Source organism: Squalius cephalus, assembly GCF_949319135.1.
Source record: "Squalius cephalus genome assembly, chromosome: 13".
Taxonomy (NCBI): domain Eukaryota; kingdom Metazoa; phylum Chordata; class Actinopteri; order Cypriniformes; family Leuciscidae; genus Squalius; species Squalius cephalus.
This window is the reverse complement of record NC_137134.1, coordinates 20,255,209-20,276,932: the sequence shown is the minus strand read 5'-3', so window position 1 is coordinate 20,276,932 and position 21,724 is coordinate 20,255,209. Positions and strand designations below refer to the sequence as shown.

General features: G+C 38.1%; 3 protein-coding genes across 6 annotated transcripts in view; 2 read left to right on the top strand and 1 right to left on the bottom strand.

The window, feature by feature from the left end:
• Positions 1–12,604, bottom strand: part of sbno2b (strawberry notch homolog 2b) — a 60,466-nt gene extending 47,862 nt beyond the window's left edge. Inside the window, exon 1 of the mRNA XM_079890397.1 lies at positions 12,529–12,604. The gene's annotated coding sequence lies outside the window, so the exon portion shown is untranslated. The remainder of the gene's footprint in view (positions 1–12,528) is intronic.
• On the top strand, positions 255–14,453 carry tm6sf2b (transmembrane 6 superfamily member 2b). 4 transcript variants are annotated; one of them, XM_079890400.1, is made up of 11 exons: positions 1,388–1,533; positions 1,696–1,842; positions 4,142–4,245; positions 8,023–8,120; positions 8,202–8,305; positions 9,052–9,134; positions 9,214–9,338; positions 9,426–9,527; positions 9,617–9,709; positions 11,290–11,409; positions 12,534–14,453. In XM_079890400.1, the coding sequence occupies exons 2-11, from the start codon at positions 1,757–1,759 to the stop codon at positions 12,741–12,743; spliced, it is 1,125 nt and encodes a 374-aa protein (XP_079746526.1). In that variant the 5' UTR covers positions 1,388–1,533; positions 1,696–1,756; the 3' UTR covers positions 12,744–14,453. The 4 variants fall into 4 exon arrangements, 3 of the variants coding, with proteins under 3 accessions (XP_079746528.1, XP_079746526.1, XP_079746527.1); XR_013823169.1 differs by having other exon boundaries at positions 1,400–1,533; positions 11,290–12,284; positions 12,353–12,966; XM_079890402.1 differs by lacking the exons at positions 1,388–1,533; positions 1,696–1,842 and adding an exon at positions 255–285 and having other exon boundaries at positions 12,534–14,212.
• Positions 14,287–20,301, top strand: hapln4 (hyaluronan and proteoglycan link protein 4; the record flags this gene model as incomplete). The annotated part of the gene is given in 6 exon segments (XM_079890399.1): positions 14,287–14,382; positions 14,385–14,453; positions 14,936–15,044; positions 17,225–17,587; positions 17,669–17,971; positions 18,886–20,301. Coding segments are annotated over 6 exon segments (1,296 nt in total). The 3' UTR covers positions 19,242–20,301.
• Positions 20,302–21,724: the final 1,423 nt, after the last annotated feature.

The following is a 21,724-nucleotide window of genomic DNA, read 5'->3' as shown; positions in this document are numbered from 1 at the left end:
ATATCTGCCATCCCAGAAAAGTTAGTAAAGACATCGTTAAAATAGTCCAAGTGACTACAGTGGCTCAACCTTAAGTTTATCAAGCGACGAGAATACTTTTTGTGCGCAAAAACAAAACAACTACGTGAGCCTCTGTGTATGCGCTGTTACACTAGGGACTATTTTAACGATGTCTTTACTAACTTTTCTGGGATGGTTATACTTATTTCTGATTTTTCATCAAAAATATCTTCATTTGTGTTCCGAAGATGAACGAAAGTCTTACGGGGTTGGAACAACATGAGGGTGAGTAATTACTGACAGAATTTTCATTTTTGGGTGAACTAACCCTTTAATGCATTTGGCATCTCTTTAGTTACAGTGCACCCTGGTGGATATATGGTGTATCGAAGGAGGTTATGACTTATCTCCACAGATTTGTTTTGCAATATAAAGGCCATTCCAGTAGATTACAGTATAGTATAGTGCAGTACTGAATTGCATACACTCACCAACCACTTTAGGTACACCTTGCTAGTACTGGGTTGGACCCCTTTTACTAACAGGTTGATAGGCAGGATGGATCCATGCTTTCATGTTGTTTACGCCAAATTCTGACTCTGCCATCTGAAATTGAGACTCAACCTTTTTCCAATCTTCTATTGTCCAATTTTGGTGAGCGTGTGTGAATAGTAGCCTCAGTTTCTTGTTCTTATCTGACAGGAGTGACACCGGTGTGTCTGTAGCCCATCTGCTTCAAGACTCAATCTGTTGTGTGTTCAGAGATGCTCTTCTGCAGACCTCGGTTGTAACAAGTGGTTATTTGAGTTACTGTTGTCTATATCAGCGCGAACCCTGGCAATTCTCTTCTGATCTCTGACATCAACAAGGCATTTTCGCTGCCGCTCACTGAATATTTTCTCTTTTTCGAACCGTTCTCTGTAAACCCTAGAGATGGTTGTGTGTGAAAATCCCAGTAGATCAGCAGTTTCTGAAATACTCAGACCAGCCCATCTAGCACCAACAATCATGCCACATTCAAAGTCACTTAAATCATCTTTCTTCCCCATTCTGATGCTCAGTTTAAACTTCAGCAGATCGTCTTGATCGTGTCTACATGCCTAAATGCATTGAGTTGCTGCCATGTGATGTTAACAAGCAGTTAACAGTGGCCGGTGAGTACAAGGCTATATTGTACTACATTAATGTCAACTCCATAAATTTATAGGTCCCATAATAATTTTGTATCTCCAAAAAATGCTTTTATCTATCAAATCATTTTAGAAATCTCCTTAGTCTAGTTCACAAGTAAATTCTTTAGCTTACAGAACAACAAAAGCCTCTTTGACTGCCACAGCTTTGGCAGAGCTTTCCTTTTTTGGCACACAAGCATTTGACAAATTAGACCAAAAGTAAACACGATTATGTAAATGTATGACAAAATCAAATTACATTTCCAAAAGCGCCTTTGTTTGGCTCGATTATTCTCCTACAATTCCCACACAGGGCCATTGTAAATTGGGTTATGCACAGTTTCTGGAGAGGGTGTTCTTGGTAAGTAGATGTTTATTTTAGACTATAACACTAGACCTGCAAAATATTTATTGACTTGCAAAGTCCCCGTAGACTTTCAAGTGTAGATTCTGCTGTAACAGACATAGAATTGAATGCTAATATTTTTAACATGTCTGACTCTAACAACTTGTCGATCCTCAGCTGTGGACCCTTGGACTGAATAACTGATTATAACTGAATAACTGATTTCAAAGCAGACATCATGGCACAGGAGATATGCGTTTTTCTGTTTTCCCTGACGGCTCTTGGTGTCCTTTACACTATGAACAATGTTCCAGCATTTCAAGAGTGAGTATTGTATATATATATATATATGCAAGGTTAACAGAATCATAATACATTCTTATCAAAGGCTGTGTTTGAAAAGCACATAGTGCGAATAATTTTAATAACAACTTTGGGCACATTAAATGCATTTTACCAAATGCCACATTTTATAGCAGTCTGTACATCATATTTAGATATTTTACTATGGAGAACATAGATTATATTATAAGAATAATTTGTAGACTTTATTTAGCATGCTCATTGAAGATTATTACTCAAATGTGTCTTTTTTTTCTTCTTCTTTATTTCTTCCACTTGAGGGCAGTGAAAGGATATGTAATAGTAACTGATTTGTTATAGACTCAAGCTACTGCCTTTAATGATATAAAAAACAATAGCTTTATTATAATAATAATAGTTTTTATTATATAAATTATATCCTGACAGAAAAAGAATATTAAATTCACAACATTACACCCATTTAAATGATCTAGGAGTTTCAAAAGCAGAACAGGCAAAGAAAATGATACACCACTCTTGGCAAACGAAGACATCTTTCTCCAGGCTGGTCTAAACATCACAAAAATATTATTTTATGCTATTCTGCTATTCTTATAGCTTGGCTACTGAAGGTCACCAATTACTGATATTCTGAATCATTCTTTTGAGTCAGCTTAACTGATTCGCAGTTGAACGGTTTAGGCTAATCAAATTTTCCAATGATCAAAAACAACTGTAAAGGTCATGGAAATTCACTGGTATTTCACTGTATGCCATTTCTATACCGTTCATTTACAATGATAAACAGCAACCACAGTCTCTGTTAGAGGCTGTATTGACTCTCATATGTGGACAATAAGACGTGTTCTATGTCTGAATAGCTCCTCGTACAGTAAGTGTCTCAGTAAAGGCTGGTCTATCACATGTTCTCCCATCTCATTTGGTGCTCTGGGTGTTGGAATAATTACAGTTCTCGCTGCCAAACCATTCATCTCTGCTCACTTGCTGAAGACAGGAAAGATCATGGTCGAATACGTTAATTGGGGACAAGATATTGTGCAAAATTAATCAGAAGTTATTTTTTAAAGAATACAAAGGTGGTGTCCTTCAAGATATAATTCTTTGTTAAATATTTAATACTTTTTTTTATTAATACTACAATGATAATATATAGTAAAAATAATAGGAATATTCTAAATTCTAATAATAGAATTAAAGGGACTTTGCCTTTAACCAGGAGTCACGCACGCTCTCACGTCACGCGTCTGTATTCTCACGCAATGAAAAAAACATCGCGGAACAAAGGACACGGACGCTGACAGACAAGACAGAGCAGGTTACTTTATATGATACAAAGTCTCAGCATTCACATTTTGTAAGTATTATTACCTAATTCAAACAATAAAAATACCGTTTTTGGCGCTCTTAATGTGGCGTGACAGTCACTGTGTAGTGCAGGCAGTTCAAGCTAAATGCCAGCGCGCGTGAATCGATTATCTCTTCTGCTAGTTACAGTACAAAATAGCCTAAACATGAATTAACATCAGAGGGTATGTTGAAAGAACCAGTACAACTTACTGAAATGTATCATATCTTGTGTAATCACTCAATCAGTGTTGATAAAACAACTTGTAAACAATGTGTCAGGGAACTTTACCTCAGAAAACATATTAGGCTATCATAACTGTCATGACAACTCTCAGAGAGATTGGCATGGCAATGGAAATGGCAATGTTAATGTATTTGGTCTTGGATCTGCTACGCTGCTGCTACTGAGACTTGCTACTGCCAATTCATTCACAGACAATTCTGTGAGCATGTAAGACATATTGCTGCTGCTGCTGCACATGTCACACACATGTGGGCACCATTGACTTTCATAGTATGGAGAATAATAATATGGAAGTCAATGGTTCCCCACAATTGTTTGGTTACAAATATTAATTCTTTAGCAGGACAAAGACATTTATACAGGTTTGCAACTCACAAGTTGGCAGCCCTGGCTTTACCGATGTTCTCTCTCTCACCTTGGTTCTTTTTGATCCCGTCGCTTTTTGTCTCTTAATTTTCCTCTGTCTTGCTATTTTTTCCTCTGTATTCCTTTTAAAACACTTGTCTGTGTACGCCAATTTTACAGATGAGAAATCGCTAACATTTCGCCCCCTGAGACCTCATGTAAACTACTTCGTTAAGTTCCTCACGTTCCTCTGTCCATATATGACCGCGTTTACATTTTATTTGACTATTTAGAGACTGTCAGTCACAGAAAGTTCATTTTGATTTCATGTTAACTCGTGTTCGTAATGTTTTGTATTTGCAGGCCAGTGGTTATTCTGGAAATCGGGGTGGCTGTTCTTGTGGCAGTGTTCTTCATGGTCTACATCGCTACTCGCTACAATCCTCCTAAAGATCCTTTGTTCTATGGTATGAGCTCTGATTTGATCTGTTGACTCTTGAAATATGCCAGATATACTCATTCCATATTCTATATTCTGACCCTCAAAACAATAAACAAATGATGATTGTTTATTTGATGATCAAAAAATACAAAAAAATCCTGTTTCTGAAGTAGCAAGGTCACATACATCCAGATGAATTACTTGATTTGTTACTATACTGAATGTGAAAGCAATTTAAACTCACTGTAGTTAATTTAGCCACGAATAACGTTTTTTTCAAAAGGAGACACCTGAAGAATGAAAATATTATTTAACTGTAAACACAATACATAAAATACTTGGCAGGATTCCCTAAAAATGTTTAAAGTCTCATATATATGTCCACTGTAGTTTTCTGTGGACAAATGAAATGCGAAAGGTGTTTTAAGAGAGTTTCATTTGTAAAAAAAAAAAAAAAAAAAAACCAAATGAATAAAAACAAACTCTTTTGTGCATTGCCAATCTCCCCCTCACGGACACAATAGAAAAATGTCAGATTTTGCAATGTAATGCACAAAAGATAGCGGTGTTATCATGGATTAGAGGTGACAATGTCTTCTGGCACATGTCATTCCACCCCTGTCATGATGAAAGAGAAGATAATTCCACTATCGCACCTGTAATGCAAGAAAACTAAACCAAGACCCCTATGGATTTAAAGGGCTTGGGGAGAAAAAGGAAAGCGAGAAAGATAGAGAGAGACTCAATATCAGACTGTGAATCTGTGCTCGGCAGACGGCGATGCAACACTTCTCTTTGAGCAGTCATATCTGCGAAGCTGTTCGGTTAGATACGCGTGAACGCTAGAAGAATGGCATTGGACAATATCTAGTCTGGCAATCCAACCATGAAATTGGATACAAGAAAAGTATTTGTGTTACAATAACACACCTGTCTTTACTTTTACACCCTCGGTTTCCTTCACAATAAAACAACAAATTCCATATTTCTGAGAGCTTCGCTCGGAAAAGAAGATTATTAAAGGAATAGTTAACTTAAACATGAAAATGCTCTGTTATTTAACCACATATTGTGCTTTTTGTCATTTTGTCTTTCTCTTATTTAATGAAAAAGAGCAATATGAACATTCCACTAAGCTTCTATTGTGTTCCACGGAAAATAAAAGTAATTCCTGCTGAGAACAGGGAACATTCTCTGAACTTTCTGGCAAGGTTCTTTCAAACAAATGTTGTACCAGTAACATTAATAAAATGTTTGTTCAAAGTGATCTCTTATGATGTTCTCAAAACAAAATCTTTATTTCATGCCATGTCGTAATTACCATAAATAAAGCTCTGTATGCTTTCGAATCGCTCTCGCAGTATTTTGATGTCACACACCGATTGGTCTGCACAGCGCCGCTTCAAGTCGAACACACCTTAAATCTGCAGTGGTCAGGTGGTACCAGTGCTGGGTAGATTACTTACAAATTTTAGTCCGTTACTGTTTCCAAATTACATGACAAAAATTGTAGTTAGTAACATTACACATTTCAGGTAATATAATCAGACTACTTTTGGATTACTTTTAGATTACTTTTGACCTAACTCATTTATCACATTGATTTGAATAGGATAATCTTGTACCATATTGATATAAAAATACAAAGAGAAAGAAATATATTCCATTTTTTGTTATCAACAACATGAAGTGCATTAAATATTACATTACGTCAGAGTTTCCCAGACTGGGGTTCATGATGGAACTGCTGGGGTTCGTGAGATTAATGAAAAGCCATGATAAAAATGTTAAATTAAAATAATAAAAAAATCAATAAATTATGAATAACTTGCTGCCATTGAATGAATAATATGTAATCATTAAAAAAATAACTAGTCTGATTACGAGTATTTTGAAACGCAATATAATCTAATTACAAGTACTTCATTTTTGGAATCTGATTATGTAATCCAGGGTACTTGTAATCAGTTAGGTAGCATTCAGAAAATGATGAGTTTACACGTTGTAATTACAAGTTCTACAAGCACGTGAAGGCTTTTTACAGTTCAGAATCGTTACTACTTGCTTCAGAACGTTCAGAGAAAATTAAAAAGTAACTTTCCCATATGTTTGCAAAATTAGAAAATGGAATGTTCCCTTAACATTCATGCAACCAAGACGGTTTTAAAACATTTAAAAAAACTGGACGTTTCGAACATTAAAGGGAACATTCAGAAATAACGTTTTCATAACTTAATCGGGACATAAGCAAAACATTCATAAGGCCCGTTCACATCAAGAACGATAACTATAGTGATAACTGTATTAGCGTCCACACCAAAGGACAATATCGTTCTGTTTATTCTAAGCATGCACTGCAGGATGGATTCTGATTGGCTGTCATTGTTTTTATTGTTCAGTGCCGTTATCGTTATAACTGTGGTGTGGATTGTGCTTTAGAATATATTTTTGTTTGCTGGGATACGGATTTGGAACAACATGAGGTTGGGAACAACATGAGGTTGAAGTAAAGGATGACAGAATTTTCATGTCTAGATGAAATATTCCTTTAAATCCAGTCTCTGAGATTCCAGTGGTGACATTTACAGTCATTATTTTTGCCTCCATGCTTTGGATTTTCTTTCTTCATGTCCCTTGCCACTCATTATTTGTCACCCAGATGCTTAGGAAATGCCACATGGTGTATTCTCTGTCTCCGCAAAGTGCCCTTTTGGCACAGCTGCACTTTAAACCTGAAAAAACCCAACAAATGACTCCAAAAATAAATTTCTTGTTCACACCTCGACTAGTAGATATCATTATCCTCTTCCACCTTGCCAGAAATCAATAGTCTGCAAGAGTGAAATCTATTTAATAAAGAGCGAGAATAAAGGTAGGCTAGTTAACTCTTGATAGGGCAGTTGAGCGCTGCAACATCTTATTAGTGAGTTTTTCCCCCCGAGGCACATCACAGAAGGCTTAGAGTTAAGGACAAAAACATTTCAATTCAGCGATTCGAAAGTGCCAATGAAGCTGAGCTCATAATTCCACTGGGGGAGATGCATTTTTTTTTTGTAAAAACTGACATTCAAATGTAACAAAAGTGATTGAAGATGATCTTCGTTATAGCTGAGAGCAGTTTGTTACTTTGAGAAGGAAAAGATTATATTATTACTTTTAAAAGAACTAGAAGCAGGTGATCGGGGAACGCTGAATGTAACAATTGACCAATCAGAATAGAGTATTCCAGAGGGCCGTCTGCAATTGACCAATCAGAATAGAGTATTCCAGAGAGCCGTAGTATTGACGGGTGGCCAAAGTTAAAATTTTGTTGAAGACGGTAGACAAGTTTTACTTCCAGCTCTACACTTACATAGACTAAAATGTTGCAAGCAACCAAAAACCAATACATTTCAATACTTAACAAAAGAACAGACGAGTATTTGTATATACATAATGATTTTTTTGGGTCCCACTTTATATTAAGTGACTTTAAGTACTATGTACTTACATTGAAATTAATAATTTGATACAATGGACTTATTGTGTACATACATGTTTTTACATTGTACTTATATTTGAAAAATACCTGCATGTAATTACAGCTGTAATTAATTTATGTAATTACATTTATAATTACACTGTTAACCCGTCCCTTACACCTTAACCCATCCTTAAACCGACCCATATTACCACACATGTCCCTAACCTTACCCATATCACACCTCAATAGCAGCTAAAGGGTTTTACAACACAACATGAACACAATAAGCACATTGTACTTAAAGCCACTTAATATAAAGTAGGACCCTTTTTTGTTCAGTTTTTGCAGAGTTTTCCTTCACGTGTGTCATTGACCTCACGAGCGCTCTAGAATACGATGGCTTCGCCTCAGGATTCATGGAGTTCTACCAGAAAACGGTCAGTATTGTGAGGAGAAAGTCGAGTTGATATCGGATATCTAAACCTACCTGTCTGACATTGGTTTTGCTGGTTCTCCAGGGGGAGCCGTATCTTGGTACACCCTATGCTATCATGATGTGCTATTGGGATGGTGTAGTGCACTTCATCATCTACCTGATACTGGTACACCGCATGTCAAACAGGTTTGAGATTTAGTTCTTTAGAAATAAGGTGGTGACACTATCTGGCAGGAACAAACATGACATGAAAGTACTTGCAGTGATGTTTAAAAGGAGGTTGATATGAAAGCAATATTGGTACTTGAGGCTAGTGCTTTTTCGTGAATAAGTCACGACTGAAGGGGTTGCATCCTAACAACGCCCTTCAGCACCAGCCTCGGGTACTTTATTGCTTTTATAAAACGGTTACCACACAATACAAATATTACAGCCAAAAATATGTATTAGTGCAACTTTCATGAAGTGAAATCACTAAAAGCATTCCTTCCGCTGGAAAAAATAGTCCCTGACCATGAACAGCAGCAGAAGTTACATTATTTCGCCATTAGATGGCGGCAAAGACTGTCTTTATGAGACTTTTATAAGACTTTTATATTGAAAGGACGAACTGGGAAAACCCCTTAACTGTTAAAAGGACAATATATTGCAGTGGGCATTCAAACGTATTTTTTATTACAAATATATTGGTACACTCGCTTACTTGTTCTCTCACAATACCAAGCTTCAATGGACATATCAATGTGAGCAAACATACGTTTACGTTGCTAAGAGTGGTTGCTAGGGGTGTTGTGTAGTGATACATAGAACTGTAGGGTGAAGCGGTCATAGCCATGTTTTATCGTGAATAAAACACAGCTATTGACCAATCGGAATCAAGGACTGGAACTAACCGTTTTATAAACCTAAATGAATGTGTCCTATTGTCCCAGTCAACAGTATCGCACTTTGGGGCTTTTTTGGGCTGGATCACTGTGCGGCAACATGATTGTGTTTGTACCCGGAATCGTAGTTGGTGAGTCAAAATAAATAAAAGATCAAATATTCCTGCTAAGCATTATATAAGATGCTTCTCAAGTACATTTTATATGCAGGTAAATATGGCTCAGAGATCCGCCCTGCCTTCTGGCTCAACATGCCCTTTCTGTTGGTGCCTATATGGGGAGCAGTGTCCCTGTTCTCCAGGCCAAGGGATATGCCTCTTGTGGGTGCATCGAAGGTGAAGAACCAGACTGACCTTGGTCAATAGTTAATATTTTCCTCACAGAATCCGTAACATTTGAACAAGGGTGCTTGTATCTCTCAGGCTGAACGTGAGCAGAAAAAAGCCTTAATATGGCGCCCCCTGGACCTGCTCTTTGTGGTTTATCTAGTGGCCTCCATGGGATTCACTGTCTTTAGAGGACTGGTAAGTTGGTGTTCACCATACGCTTGGTATGTTCTATAATTCAGTCAAAATCTGTTGGGACAAAAAAAATCCTATCTTTATCCATACAGGCAGTTCTTGATTGCCCATTGGAAATCATCAACAGATATGTCGCAGAATATGAACCTTATCTGAAGGATCCCGTGGGCTTCCCCAAAGTTATGGTGAGCACATATTCACATATTCTGGAAGAAATCACATTCAGGCAGATCTGCTTATGGGAACCCTCAAGCATAATACCCTAAGCTTTATAGCATTAAGCTCCTCCAAATGACTGTACGGTACCTTCTAGAAAGGTATTACTCATCATTAGCACTCAATAAGGTGGGTGGCTTATTGTCACCTTAGGTAGTCCAAGAATATCCCTCCTGTCTCAACCAACCACATAGGTATCGAGGGTTATGTTTTTGTTTAGATTGGGGTCTTAGGTTATCAAAAGTCCTTGTTCTAGCTGGAGCCGGGGCACAATGGTGGCCCATCGATCAGGCAGGAGATGTGCTGTGAGAACTTGATAAGCTAATCCCACCCATGAGTCCTGGCTGAGCCCCTCCATCAACTCAAACAAGAAGACGTGTCGGAGAGAGTGTGACATGCGTGGTAATGTGTTTGATAAGGAACGAAGGCACACCAACACGCATGTTTGTTCAGGGGACAGAGACCTGCTTCGATCGCATTATACCTGTGCGCTCAGGGATGCAAGAGTGTTGGTGAGAAAATGTATATGTATTGGGCTGAGTAAATTACTCTTACTGTTATTTCCACTCAAATTGATTCTGTTTGAATTCCAGCTCATAAAGGAAGACAATAATAAATAATTAAATAATAGTAATTATATATATTTTATTATTATTATTAATAATAAAAAAAAACAATATTTATAATAAAATATGACATACAATTTTATATATATATATTTATATTTATGGTATTTTATTACTAGAAATATCCCTTTTTATTATTTTAAAATTGTATTTTATTTTATTAATTATTATTCATGTTGCCTAAATAACTGCTTAATTTATATTTATTTAAGTTATAGATAAATACATTATTTAATTACATGTATTTATTTTATTCGCTTACATTATATATAATATAATATAATATAATGTATTATTATAAATTAATATAACTAAAAATAGAAACTTAATATAAACAAGCAATTTGTTATTTATTTATATACAGAAAAAGTGCCTATTTTATGTTTATAATATAACTTAAATGCATTAAAAAGTTTATTCATAACTTAATATAAATATAAAACTAGCACTTACTTTATTTATATGTTTATAGACATTTTTATTTATTTTAATAAGCATGTTTGAGAAAACGTTTTTGGTCCAAGTCCTTCATTATAATTATAATGCTATTTAAAATCAAGCAATAAAAAGAAATTCTCTAAAGGTGTATCTAGATCCCATGACTTTCACAGCTTGTTGTAACTCCATTGAAAGTCACCACGTGCAATGCAACACAAACAGGCTTTGTTTAGGGTATAATCGTGGGTAATGCTTCCATGTTTGTGTTTTTAAGCCTCAATAAGTATGAATGATGTGTGAACTCAATGCAGTCGGGCTGATCTGTATTCAGCGGGAGTGCATTGCTGCGGCAGCGCTGGTGCCCTTGGGAATTGAGCTGGACCGCATTAATTTGCCATCAAAGCAGTGGCGTGTAGAGGCAAGGCATGTAGTGTTGACACTCAGACTGAAATAATACTTGTTGCATGATGTCTTTTCTGCTCCAGATGTTGCTGCTCCTATTCCATGCGCTCCCGATGCTAGGTTCATTTGCATACGGGCTGTGCACACCTGGCTGCACTTGGATGCTCGATTGGACGGTATATTTCGCAGGTGCCATTTTACAGGTAAGACTTGGAAAACGTCTCCAGTATTAGGCCAAATCTGCTAGGAGAAGGCAAGAAAACATCTGCAAGAAGTTGTAGTTTATCTGACATCTGAGGTATACTTCCTCCATAGTTTCTGGCTGAATCTAGAGATTTTCATCCACTGTATGCTGATGTTATAGAAAGGGACCATCAAACAGCACCGCGATCAAAGGCCTGGTCTGAACAAGCTCATCCAGCACCCCTCTAACTCCCAGTATGAGGTCTGAGCAGTCAGCATTCCTAATCAAAGACCTCCAGTACAACAGGACTCTAGGAGTTACACTGCAGATCTCCAGCTCTACATACTAATGAACGCCTCCTCAGAGCTGAGAGGATGTCATTGGCGTCTATTCATCTACTTACCCATAGGCAGAAGCTTCTAAAAATACATGGCAAGGTCCTGGATGAGTTCACATCATTAAACTTTACAAAAGCGCAATATAAAACTAGATTATAGCGTTTTATAAGTGGTGTTTGGCTGTCCAGAACTTGCAGCCACAATGCTAGGATGCTAAGGTGTTCACCAAAAACTTCTTAAAAACTTTCTTAAGATAAATTCTAAGACGTTCGTATGAATGTTGCTAGTTAATTATTTCTTAAATACATCCTTATTTTACAATTTAAGACAAGTTGGTGGCCATCATATAACTTTAAAATGTTATTTACATTGTTTTCTTAAGAAAGTTGATTTCAGAAACTCAAATTCGTATCTCTTTAGAACAATCTTGAGATAAAATATAAGAGTATTTTTAAGAAATGTTTTAAGGACATGCTGTGCTTTCAGAGATGCTCTTCTGCAGATCTCGGTTTTAACAAGCGGTTATTTGAGTTATTGTTGCCTTTCTATCAACCATGTTACTACGGTTTTGGAAAACGGTTTTGCATAGTTAGTTAATTTCTCCAAAGATGCATAATACTTCAGTGGTTTAGCTTTCAATGGGAAATGCACCACTGGGTCAAAGAGGCCAAGTTTCTATAATATACAAGCTCAGGTCCATCCTTCAATTTTATGGATTTTTTCACCTATTTTCTCATCTACCAGGTGAGAATTGTCTTATCCCTAACCCACAAAAAATAACATCTTGTGCTTCTGCTCACCGCAGTGCCAGTGGACTCATATCGGAGCGTCTCTGCACCCACGCACTGCAGAAACGTACAGGATTCCCACCACGGTCCTGGTGCCCGTCCTCCTCCTCAACCTGCTGTATGCAGTCGGTCCTGTTCTGCTCGCCCTGCGCTGCAAACGCGAGCCGGACTACTTCCTTTCCATCGCACCTGTGGGCCAAACTAACAATGACAAGAAATCAAGTTAAGCCCTCTGAGAAAACATCAACTTTATAGGGATAGTTCACACAAATATTGAAGTTCGGTCATCATTTACTCACATAGGTGAACTATTCCCTTAAAAGACGTACATGATCTTTATTCCAGTGCATTTTCGTAGTTCTATCTTTCTGTTCCACTTCCAAACAAATATAACTTCTTTCTTGAATAATTGGCTGGTCTCATAGGTAATAAACAATTATCCTACAAATCATCCTTTATCTGGATACGTTGTATGTACATTACTTCAGCAGGGTTGAGTTCTACGACTACTAACCTTAAAAGCAACCCTTGCTCAGCAGCTTTTTCATGCTGATAAGGAGCAACGCACAACATTTCTGCTTGCACACACAAACAGCACTGTGTGTGAGATCCAATCAGTTCCAGTGGAATTAGAACAGAAGTCTGTCAAGCTACACAAGAGAGACTAACCTAGCCGATCATTTCAATGTTGACATTGTGGAGGTCTTACTGTAATGTATAGCATACAGTATTCCATATTGGGGAGACTCCAGTGAACATTTCTAAAGTTTGGGTCATTTTTGAAAGTCAATTTCTTTGTAGACATATACGTTAAACTCTTGGCTATAGAAATGAATAAACACTTTTACTATTGCCCAGGAAAACAAGATACAGGTCATTGAACATAAACTATAGCAAGTCGTATTGTCACACCGGAACCTGCCACAGTAAACATACAAAAATATCAAACTGTTGTTTTGGCCCAAAAATATTGTAATTAATAAATATAAAACACATTAAACACGTGACAATTCACAATAACGCTTTCCCGCCTAAATACCTGTCATTACTCCAAATATAATCGCCCATAATACTGAAGTCGAGCTATCAGTGGTTCAAAAAAATTAAACAGACACATATATAGTGCATTTCTTTAGGTCTGCAACATGGACACTGCAGACGGATACTGAGAGCTAAAATAAACATTATCATTTTAACTTTTCGAACAGAAAAAAAGAATACATTGGAGAATGCGGGCATCGATCCCGCTACCTCTCGCATGCTAAGCGAGCGCTCTACCATCTGAGCTAATTCCCCTTCCGGTTCAACCCGTCAATTCTGAAAGTATTTACCATCAATCTCTCTACATCCTATACACTTGTCTAAAACGAACATTAGTACTTTTATTCAACATAGTCAGGAATAAGATACATTATTTTAACAAATCTTCACAATATACGCACCAGATATCCAAACTCAAAACATACAAGCAAAGCGACATCACATATTGCATGGAAAAGGTCCGAAGTGTTTAAAAAATAAGTTTAGGTTGTCGTGGGATTTGAGGTTAAATATTCCCGACTAAATTACTATATAAACTTGTCGAATAAAGCTCCAAGCACCGAGTTTGCGAATAAATAAACTAGGTCTGCAACGTACGCAACAGAGAAAACTAACGTTATACAAATACAACTTTATAGTACAGCGTGAGATAAAAAGAGGAAACTCTTTATCATCACACTACTAACTTACATCAGCACTAAGCTAAGCTTTACTTCATGCGTACTGTAAATGAGTCTTCCACTGCTGATACCGTCAGCAGTGCGTGATGAGACGCGACAGACATCTGCAGTGAAACTGAGTCAGGATCGGGACAGCTGCACTAACGCGCCTCAGTCAACTGGAGCAATAATAACTTTACCCCATCTCAACATACAACACGTCTTCTCATGATGATGGTGAGTTCAAATCGCATGTGTGTGGGTTTTACTTCTGTCACCTTGATAATGCGTAGTGCATTGCGGTAGGGGATGCTCAAAGATGCTGTAAGGGAAGTTGAAGATGATGATGTACGATTCCGCTGTGTCGTAGTAGCCTGTGTTTGGGCTGGTGTCAGTGCTGCTGCAGTAGTAGTAGTGTGTGTATGTGTGGTTTGGATCATGTTACTTAAATGAATACGTAATAAAGGCCCCCATTTGTAAACAAACACTGCTTGGCTTTGTAAAGATCAGATATCAGACATAACAGACATTTTTTGCAATCCACGTACAGACCTTATGTAGGCTATCAGATATTGACTACGCTGTTTGAACATGCTGATTGTTTCGTCAAAATGTCAGTGTAAACAGTCTTAAAGATTTGAAAACCAAACTAATTTGTGCACAATATGAATAAAGCCTAGTTGTTCCCTTTCTGTTTTTTTTTTTCTCTTTGAAAAAAGATCTTGTGCCTGGAAACTATTACCTGCGCACTGTTGTTCCTTTCACCCTTTGTGACCACCTACCCAGCCGACATAGAGAAAGGACGGAGGAGAGTGGTTCATGTAATGGGTAAGTAGTACATTGCCTTCTGTGCCACTTTGGTGTCAGATCACAATGTAAGTAATGCAAACATGTGAATGCAATGTAATCAGAACAAGGTTATGATACCTACTGACAACCGCCTACTTGCATTCTGCTGCCACCGTGTAAGCGCTTTGATATGTAGAGCAATTCATGTCAATTTTGACCTAGAGACCTCTCCACCCACAAGAGTCATCTTATGTGTATCTCACTTCTCAAATTCAGTAGCTGACCACCAGATGTATTAAAAGAAAATCTGTTACAAACCCATTTGTAGTGGCTACGAGGCTCAAGTAGGGTAAATACAAGCAATATGCAACATCCAATACTCTTTGCATATTTATATTATAGGGATGACGCCGCTAATGCAAGTAAACATACTACATAATCAGTTTCAGGTCCACTAGGTCTCTTTTCTTCATTTGGTATTCATTTCTATATAAGCAAGGAAAAACAGTCTTTAATTGCCAATAGCTGTTGCACTAGCTGTCCTCTCACAGCATGGCCTCATCATTTACTTGACAGCTGCAAATTACTTTCAAAAAGTCTGTGGTTACAGTGACATTGCTTTGAGTTTAGAACCCCTTTCTTCAGATGAAATACTGGTTCTTTTGCTGTCTCTGGCTGAATTAATGATTGGACATGTTTGGCAACCCTGCTTTCAAAAGAAAAAGTGTTTTGGTAACAGACATTTCAGATTGCCAGGTATCCAGCTGACAGTTTAAATGAGCAGATGTCAAGGCTGATTACGGCCCTTGAGGTCTGTCCGGAAGATCTTGGACAGCTATCAGAAAAGGTGTTGTTTGACAGCTGTGGTTCACACTTTTAAGACTTGGTGGCTTGGAGGAGAAAATCCAAATCCACTTTCAAACCCAACTATGCTTCAAGTGCCTTTGAACAGCCTTCAGACAAAAGCAAGGGATTCTGTGGGAAATAAAAGAAAAAGTTAAGGATTAAAGCATTTTCAGTGTCGTTTTCGATACCACAGTTATTCAAATGTCCTCGTCGGGTCAGATGTTCCAGTTGCTTAACAGGTAAAGGCAAGGTACTCAGCAGGTGAGCTGCATCTGCATACAGCTGGCACTCTTAAAAGATAATAATGCACAATGCAGATTTTAGGCTTATTTGACACGTCAGTTCTCTGAATCTAAAGGGACACACCACAAAAATACTGACAGATGTGGTTATATCTGAAAAGAAAATTACCCTATTTGCACATGAACTGCATTACAGTACCAAGTTTCACAATCAGGTACATTTTCACCCAAACCTTTGACAAAGTCTGGAAACCTTTCAGAAAAATTCTGATGAAATCAGGTAAATTGGGCCACTTTTCGGCCACTGAATTCACCTGTAAAAAATAAATAAATAATAATTATATATATATACTGTATGTAAGCAATAAGGTACGAGAGGCTGTGCTGTATCGTGAATAAGTAACGTCTGAAGGGCGTTGTTTTCCGCTGGAAAAAATAGTCCCTGACCATAAACAGCAACAAAAGTTACATACATTATTTCGCCAATAGATGGCGGCAAAGACCATCTTTATGAGTGAGTCAGTCAGTAGAGAAGACTTTTACATTGAAAGGAATCAAACTTGTGAACACGGAGAAGGAAAACACAAATGACAGATGACTATGGGCACGGAAAAACCCCTTAACTGTTAAAAGGACAAGATATCGCAGCGGACATTTTTTTTTTATTATGAATATGACTGACCTGAAGGAAAATGCTATATCTACTGTAAATGCAGGTACACTCGCTTACTCGATCTCTCACAATACTCTACTATAGCTTCAATGAACAATATCAATGAGATCAAAAATGTGTTTAAGTTACTAAGAGTGGTTGCTAGGGGTGTTGTGTAGTGATGCATAGAACAGTTGGGTGAAGCGGTCATAGCCGTGTTTTATCGTGAATAAAGCACAGCTATTGACCAATCAGAATCAAGGATTGGAACTAACCGTTTTATAAATATATATATATATATATACACACAAATATGATTGCAGAATCTAGTTCGGTTTGAATGTGGCCTTCCTGGTTTCTGAAGTTGCTGCTAGGAACTCTAAAGTCAAGGGTTTGATTCCCAGAAACACACTGATACCTTGAATGCATGCAGTGCAATGCATGTAGTGATTCCTTTACTTCTCTCTCTTTTTCCTTAGAGGATGATACTGGGGCAGTGATAGTACAAACTGCTCCAGGTAAGGTGGTCACCCATCGCGGCGGGACTATCACCCTTCCCTGCCGTTACCACCATGAACCAGAGAACGTCGACCCTTACCGCATTCGCATCAAATGGACGAAGATTTCTGATTCTTTCCAGTTTGAAGACGTGTTTGTTGCACTGGGGCGACAACAGAAGGTATTTGGGTCTTACCGTGGCCGTGTGTCTCTGGAGAGGGCAGGACCAGGAGACGCTTCAGTCATAATTCACAACATCACCTTGCAAGACTATGGCCGCTATGAGTGCGAGGTCACCAATGACATGGAGGATGACACAGGATTTGTCAATCTAGACCTTGAAGGTCAGGGAGTTGGCCGGGTGTTTTTATTGTAGCAACTAAGATTGAATAAAGTGTCATGTTTCTATGAACTTCTTTTCAAAGGTGTGGTGTTCCCATACTATCCTCCATCCGGACGCTACAAGCTGAACTACCACCAAGCTGAGGATGTGTGCCGACAGCAAGATGCTATTCTGGCCTCCCATGCACAACTACACAAGGCTTGGCTTGAGGGCTTGGACTGGTGTAATGCCGGCTGGTTAGAAGATGGCTCGGTCCAGTACCCCATCTCCCATCCTCGAGACCAATGTGGCCGTAAGGACAGTCCTCCCGGTGTCCGCAACTACGGCTACAGGCACAAAGATGACGAACTCTTTGATGCTTTTTGCTTTACCTCGAACCTCAACGGTGAGTGTTTGCCTTCTCAGCAATCTCTTCCAGCCTAAGGCTGTTGGACCAGGTTTCTGTTGAGAAGGTCCTCCTGCTTCTCCTTTTACTGCCTTCTGTTTAATACATGTCCAACAAATGGTGCCAGTGATATAAATGAAGAAGTTTTAACTGAGCAATGCATCAGTTCCTGGAAAATTGGCCAAATCAAATCAAATTTCAGGGAAACTATGATTAGCTTCTGGGGTGCAAAGTCACTTTGCATCCCATAATAGGAATAATAGGCGTTTGAACAGTTGAAAGATGAATTGATTTTGTCTTCAGGAAGAAAACTGAATTTTTTGGCCCAGGTTCAGACCATTTGTTACTAAGTGCTGAATGATCCAGTGGGTACACAAGACTTACCTGGTTTTTTAAACCCACTTGCAGTCAAGTCATTGAGAGCCAAAGGCTTTTCTTTTCATCCCCAAGTGGGCTATTAGAGAGGACGGTTTGTCCTGAAATCTTTATAGCTAGGGCAATTTTCAATAATACCCCTACACTGACCAGCTGCTGGAAATTTACCGAATGGCCCAGTGGGAAATATGAGACGATGTGCTGCCCTAACAGTCAGCAGTCACATAAACAAACACAAAATCAATAATTGACTCCTGAAAAACAGGTGGCATTCTGAAATCTTTCTTTCTTTCTTTGTCCTCTTTCCTCATTTTCTTACCCAGCCAGGCCTGAACAAAAAGGCATTTTTATTTAATCATGACGTAAATTCATCTGAAGTAAAATGTCTTCTTTTAGTATGGATTTCATGAGCATTTTTGTCAAAGCATTTGCAGCATTCAACCAATCATGTTTCTTCAGCAATTCTGTCATTTACGATGAGCTACTCAAAACTTCTCACAGCGTCTGTTGTCTTTCATAAAATTGTGTTTCTGTTGCAGGACGTGTTTACTTTCTCAAACGTTTTAAGAAGGTAAATTACCTTGAGGCGGTAAAGGCATGTCAACGTGATGACGCAGTGATAGCCAAAGTCGGACAACTCTATGCCGCTTGGAAGATCCAGCTCTTGGACCGTTGTGAAGCAGGATGGGTGGAAGATGGCAGCATTCGTTACCCCATAGTCAATCCTCGGACCCGCTGCGGTGGCCCAGAACCCGGTGTCCGAAACCTGGGTTTCCCTGATAAGAAGTTCCGCCTCTACGGAGCCTACTGCTTCCGCAGGAACCCCGATGTCCAGTCAACACAGGCTCCGGAAGAAACCACATCCAAACCAGCTAACAGCACCAGAAGTATCTGAAAGTGAAAAATACTAGGTACTAGCATCATGGCTTCCATGTTTGACAGACAAGGCTTTTTTTGCACACCTGCTAGGCTACTAGGCAACTAGGCTAGCGCTGAACTCGGGGCATATTCAAGCTTATATAATTTTACTCACTTGAAATGAGGTGTCAATCATCTCTAAATTGTGAAAGTTAGCACATTTTTTCCTCAGAAACATCACTAGGGAAAAATATGGCACAATGTATTAGCCTAAATGTTTCACAGTATACCCTGCATGCAGAGAAAACAGAACTTAGCCTTGAGGTTTTCAATTCGTTTTATTTTCTGCTGTTTCCCAGGGAAGACAAAAGCAACTTTAATGAGCACTAAGAAAGCAGGAGAGCTAATTTAGCCTTATAATGAGTGTAGCACATTAGCAATATTCTGGAAGCTTGTTTCCACGCAATTGTGAGTTTATATTGCACAATTCTGACTTCCTCGCTATTGAGAGTTTATATCTCACAATTCTGATTATTTCTCGCAATTCGCGAGTTTATATCTCACAATTCTAACTTCCTTGCAATTGCGAGTTTCAGTTTATTTCTCGCAACTGTGAGAAAAAAGTCTGAATTGTGAGATGGAATGTTGTAATTATATTTATAAAATATATATTCTGTGGCGGAAACAAGCTTCCATACGAAAGCCCTTACTGACCTGAAGATGAGAAAGTTACAATGGACAAAACTCGCATCAGATGCTAGCATGAACTGGCTAGCTTGGCTGGGCTTAGCTTGCTTATTAAAATTAACTTTCACAGTTGTTGCCATCTAAGCAAGTAGCAAAACTGATTAGCTTTGCCAATTACTATGCACATAACACTCATTTTTGATAAATTTTGAATGACCTTGCAAGCAATAATAGAATTAAGCATGACATTTTAAGACGTTTGTTACACCGATAAAGCTAAAATATTGTGAACGACAGACTTATATAAGCTGCTTTACTACCTCTTAGTGGTTAACATTGCACTGTTTGTTCAGTATTGCACAATATTGTCAATGATGAAGCATTTGAGATTAAAGTTATTTATCTGTTTGCGTTGCCTCTCAATTCTCTAAATACTGTGGATACTGGGCACAGAATTGCTTGTGAACACAAAAACTTGACCTCTGACACAAAAAGGGAAGAAAAACCTGATGTCGCTGGTAACCATGACGATGGCTCTAGCAAATTGCACATTGCTATTTTGGTTTGTCTTGGACACAAGCACCCGATGATGCCTCTCTTTGTGTCTACAGTCTGCAAAAACACTTGAGAAAATGTTTGTTGCTTTGCCAGAATAACATAAGTGACCCTTACATTTCCATAGTAACAGCTATAATGAGGCCTCATGAATTTAAAAAAAAAGCTACAGTAATTGTTTGCTGAAATTAGGCTGTTTACTCTGATAGCATCCATTCTGGTTGCATTTGGCATCCTGTAGCATGTTTGAATGCTTGATTTTAAACATTTTAAACAATCCAGAAACAGCTCATTCTTACTGTAAAAAAAAAATATAGGCCTATTTATGATTTGTTATCACAATTTTTTCTTTTCAACTTAGATAACTAATGTGGTTCAGATAACATAATATCTTGAGTGTCTGTTGATTAGACCAATCTCCATTGTATTAAAGCTGCTTTCCGTAACTTTTTTGGGTTAAAAATTATCCAAAATAATTTTTTGTGCAAGTACATAACCAGCCAGTGTTCAAAACTATCTGCTTGCTTTAGCTCGATTCCAAACGGCAAGCTTGTAATAATGTTTTTAATTCCATCTGATGGATTTCCGAGGTAAATTCAAGCATGTCTTTGCATCATGTCACATCTGTACGCATGAAGAAGTTGTCCCGGCTAGTAGGCTATGTTGTGTGTGAGGATGTTGGAGGTGGAGATTTATAGCCTTTTCTCACAGAACTTGATATAATTAAGCTAATAAATTTGATGGCGCATCCAGAAAGGTTCAAACGTCAATCACCAGTGACAACTGGAGATTCACCCGTTGTAAAATGCAAAAGACTTCGGACTGGCTACATAAAAATGTAGTCACGCAATGCTGATGTTGTTAAAATTAATTTGAGAACAAAGTATAATTTGCACGGTTTGACGTGATATGATAAGCGATCGTTAGATTTAATCAGCGCGATTTAATGCAATGCTTTTTTTCCCCTTAGTTGGTCAGAACAAAAGTGGATGTTACTTACTTGATCAGACGACATTTTCCGGTGAAAATTCTTATGTTGGTCATGCTTCCAAAAAGTAGAATCTGTGATTGCGAATGACAGTATCCACAACGGTGCGGTAACTGACAGCCGCATATTCTCCTCAAAACATTGGATTCATCCGCGCTGTGCCGTGCCGAGGCACAACCCACGTAAAGTTGATAATTCCGTGAATAACTGCAATTGCAGATTTCAAACTGAGATGGCGACAAAGAGGAAACAATACGGACTGCAGCTTTAACTCAAATTTTTTATTTCAA

Excerpts from the sequence above, each read along its gene's own strand:
- tm6sf2b (XM_079890400.1), top strand. The coding sequence starts at position 1,757 with ATGGCACAGGAGATATGCGTTTTTCTGTTTTCCCTGACGGCTCTTGGT. Across the intron at positions 9,135-9,213 it reads TGTACCCGGAATCGTAGTTG|GTAAATATGGCTCAGAGATC; the intron begins GTGAGTCAAAAT and ends TTTTATATGCAG. Across the intron at positions 9,339-9,425 it reads CTCTTGTGGGTGCATCGAAG|GCTGAACGTGAGCAGAAAAA; the intron begins GTGAAGAACCAG and ends TGTATCTCTCAG.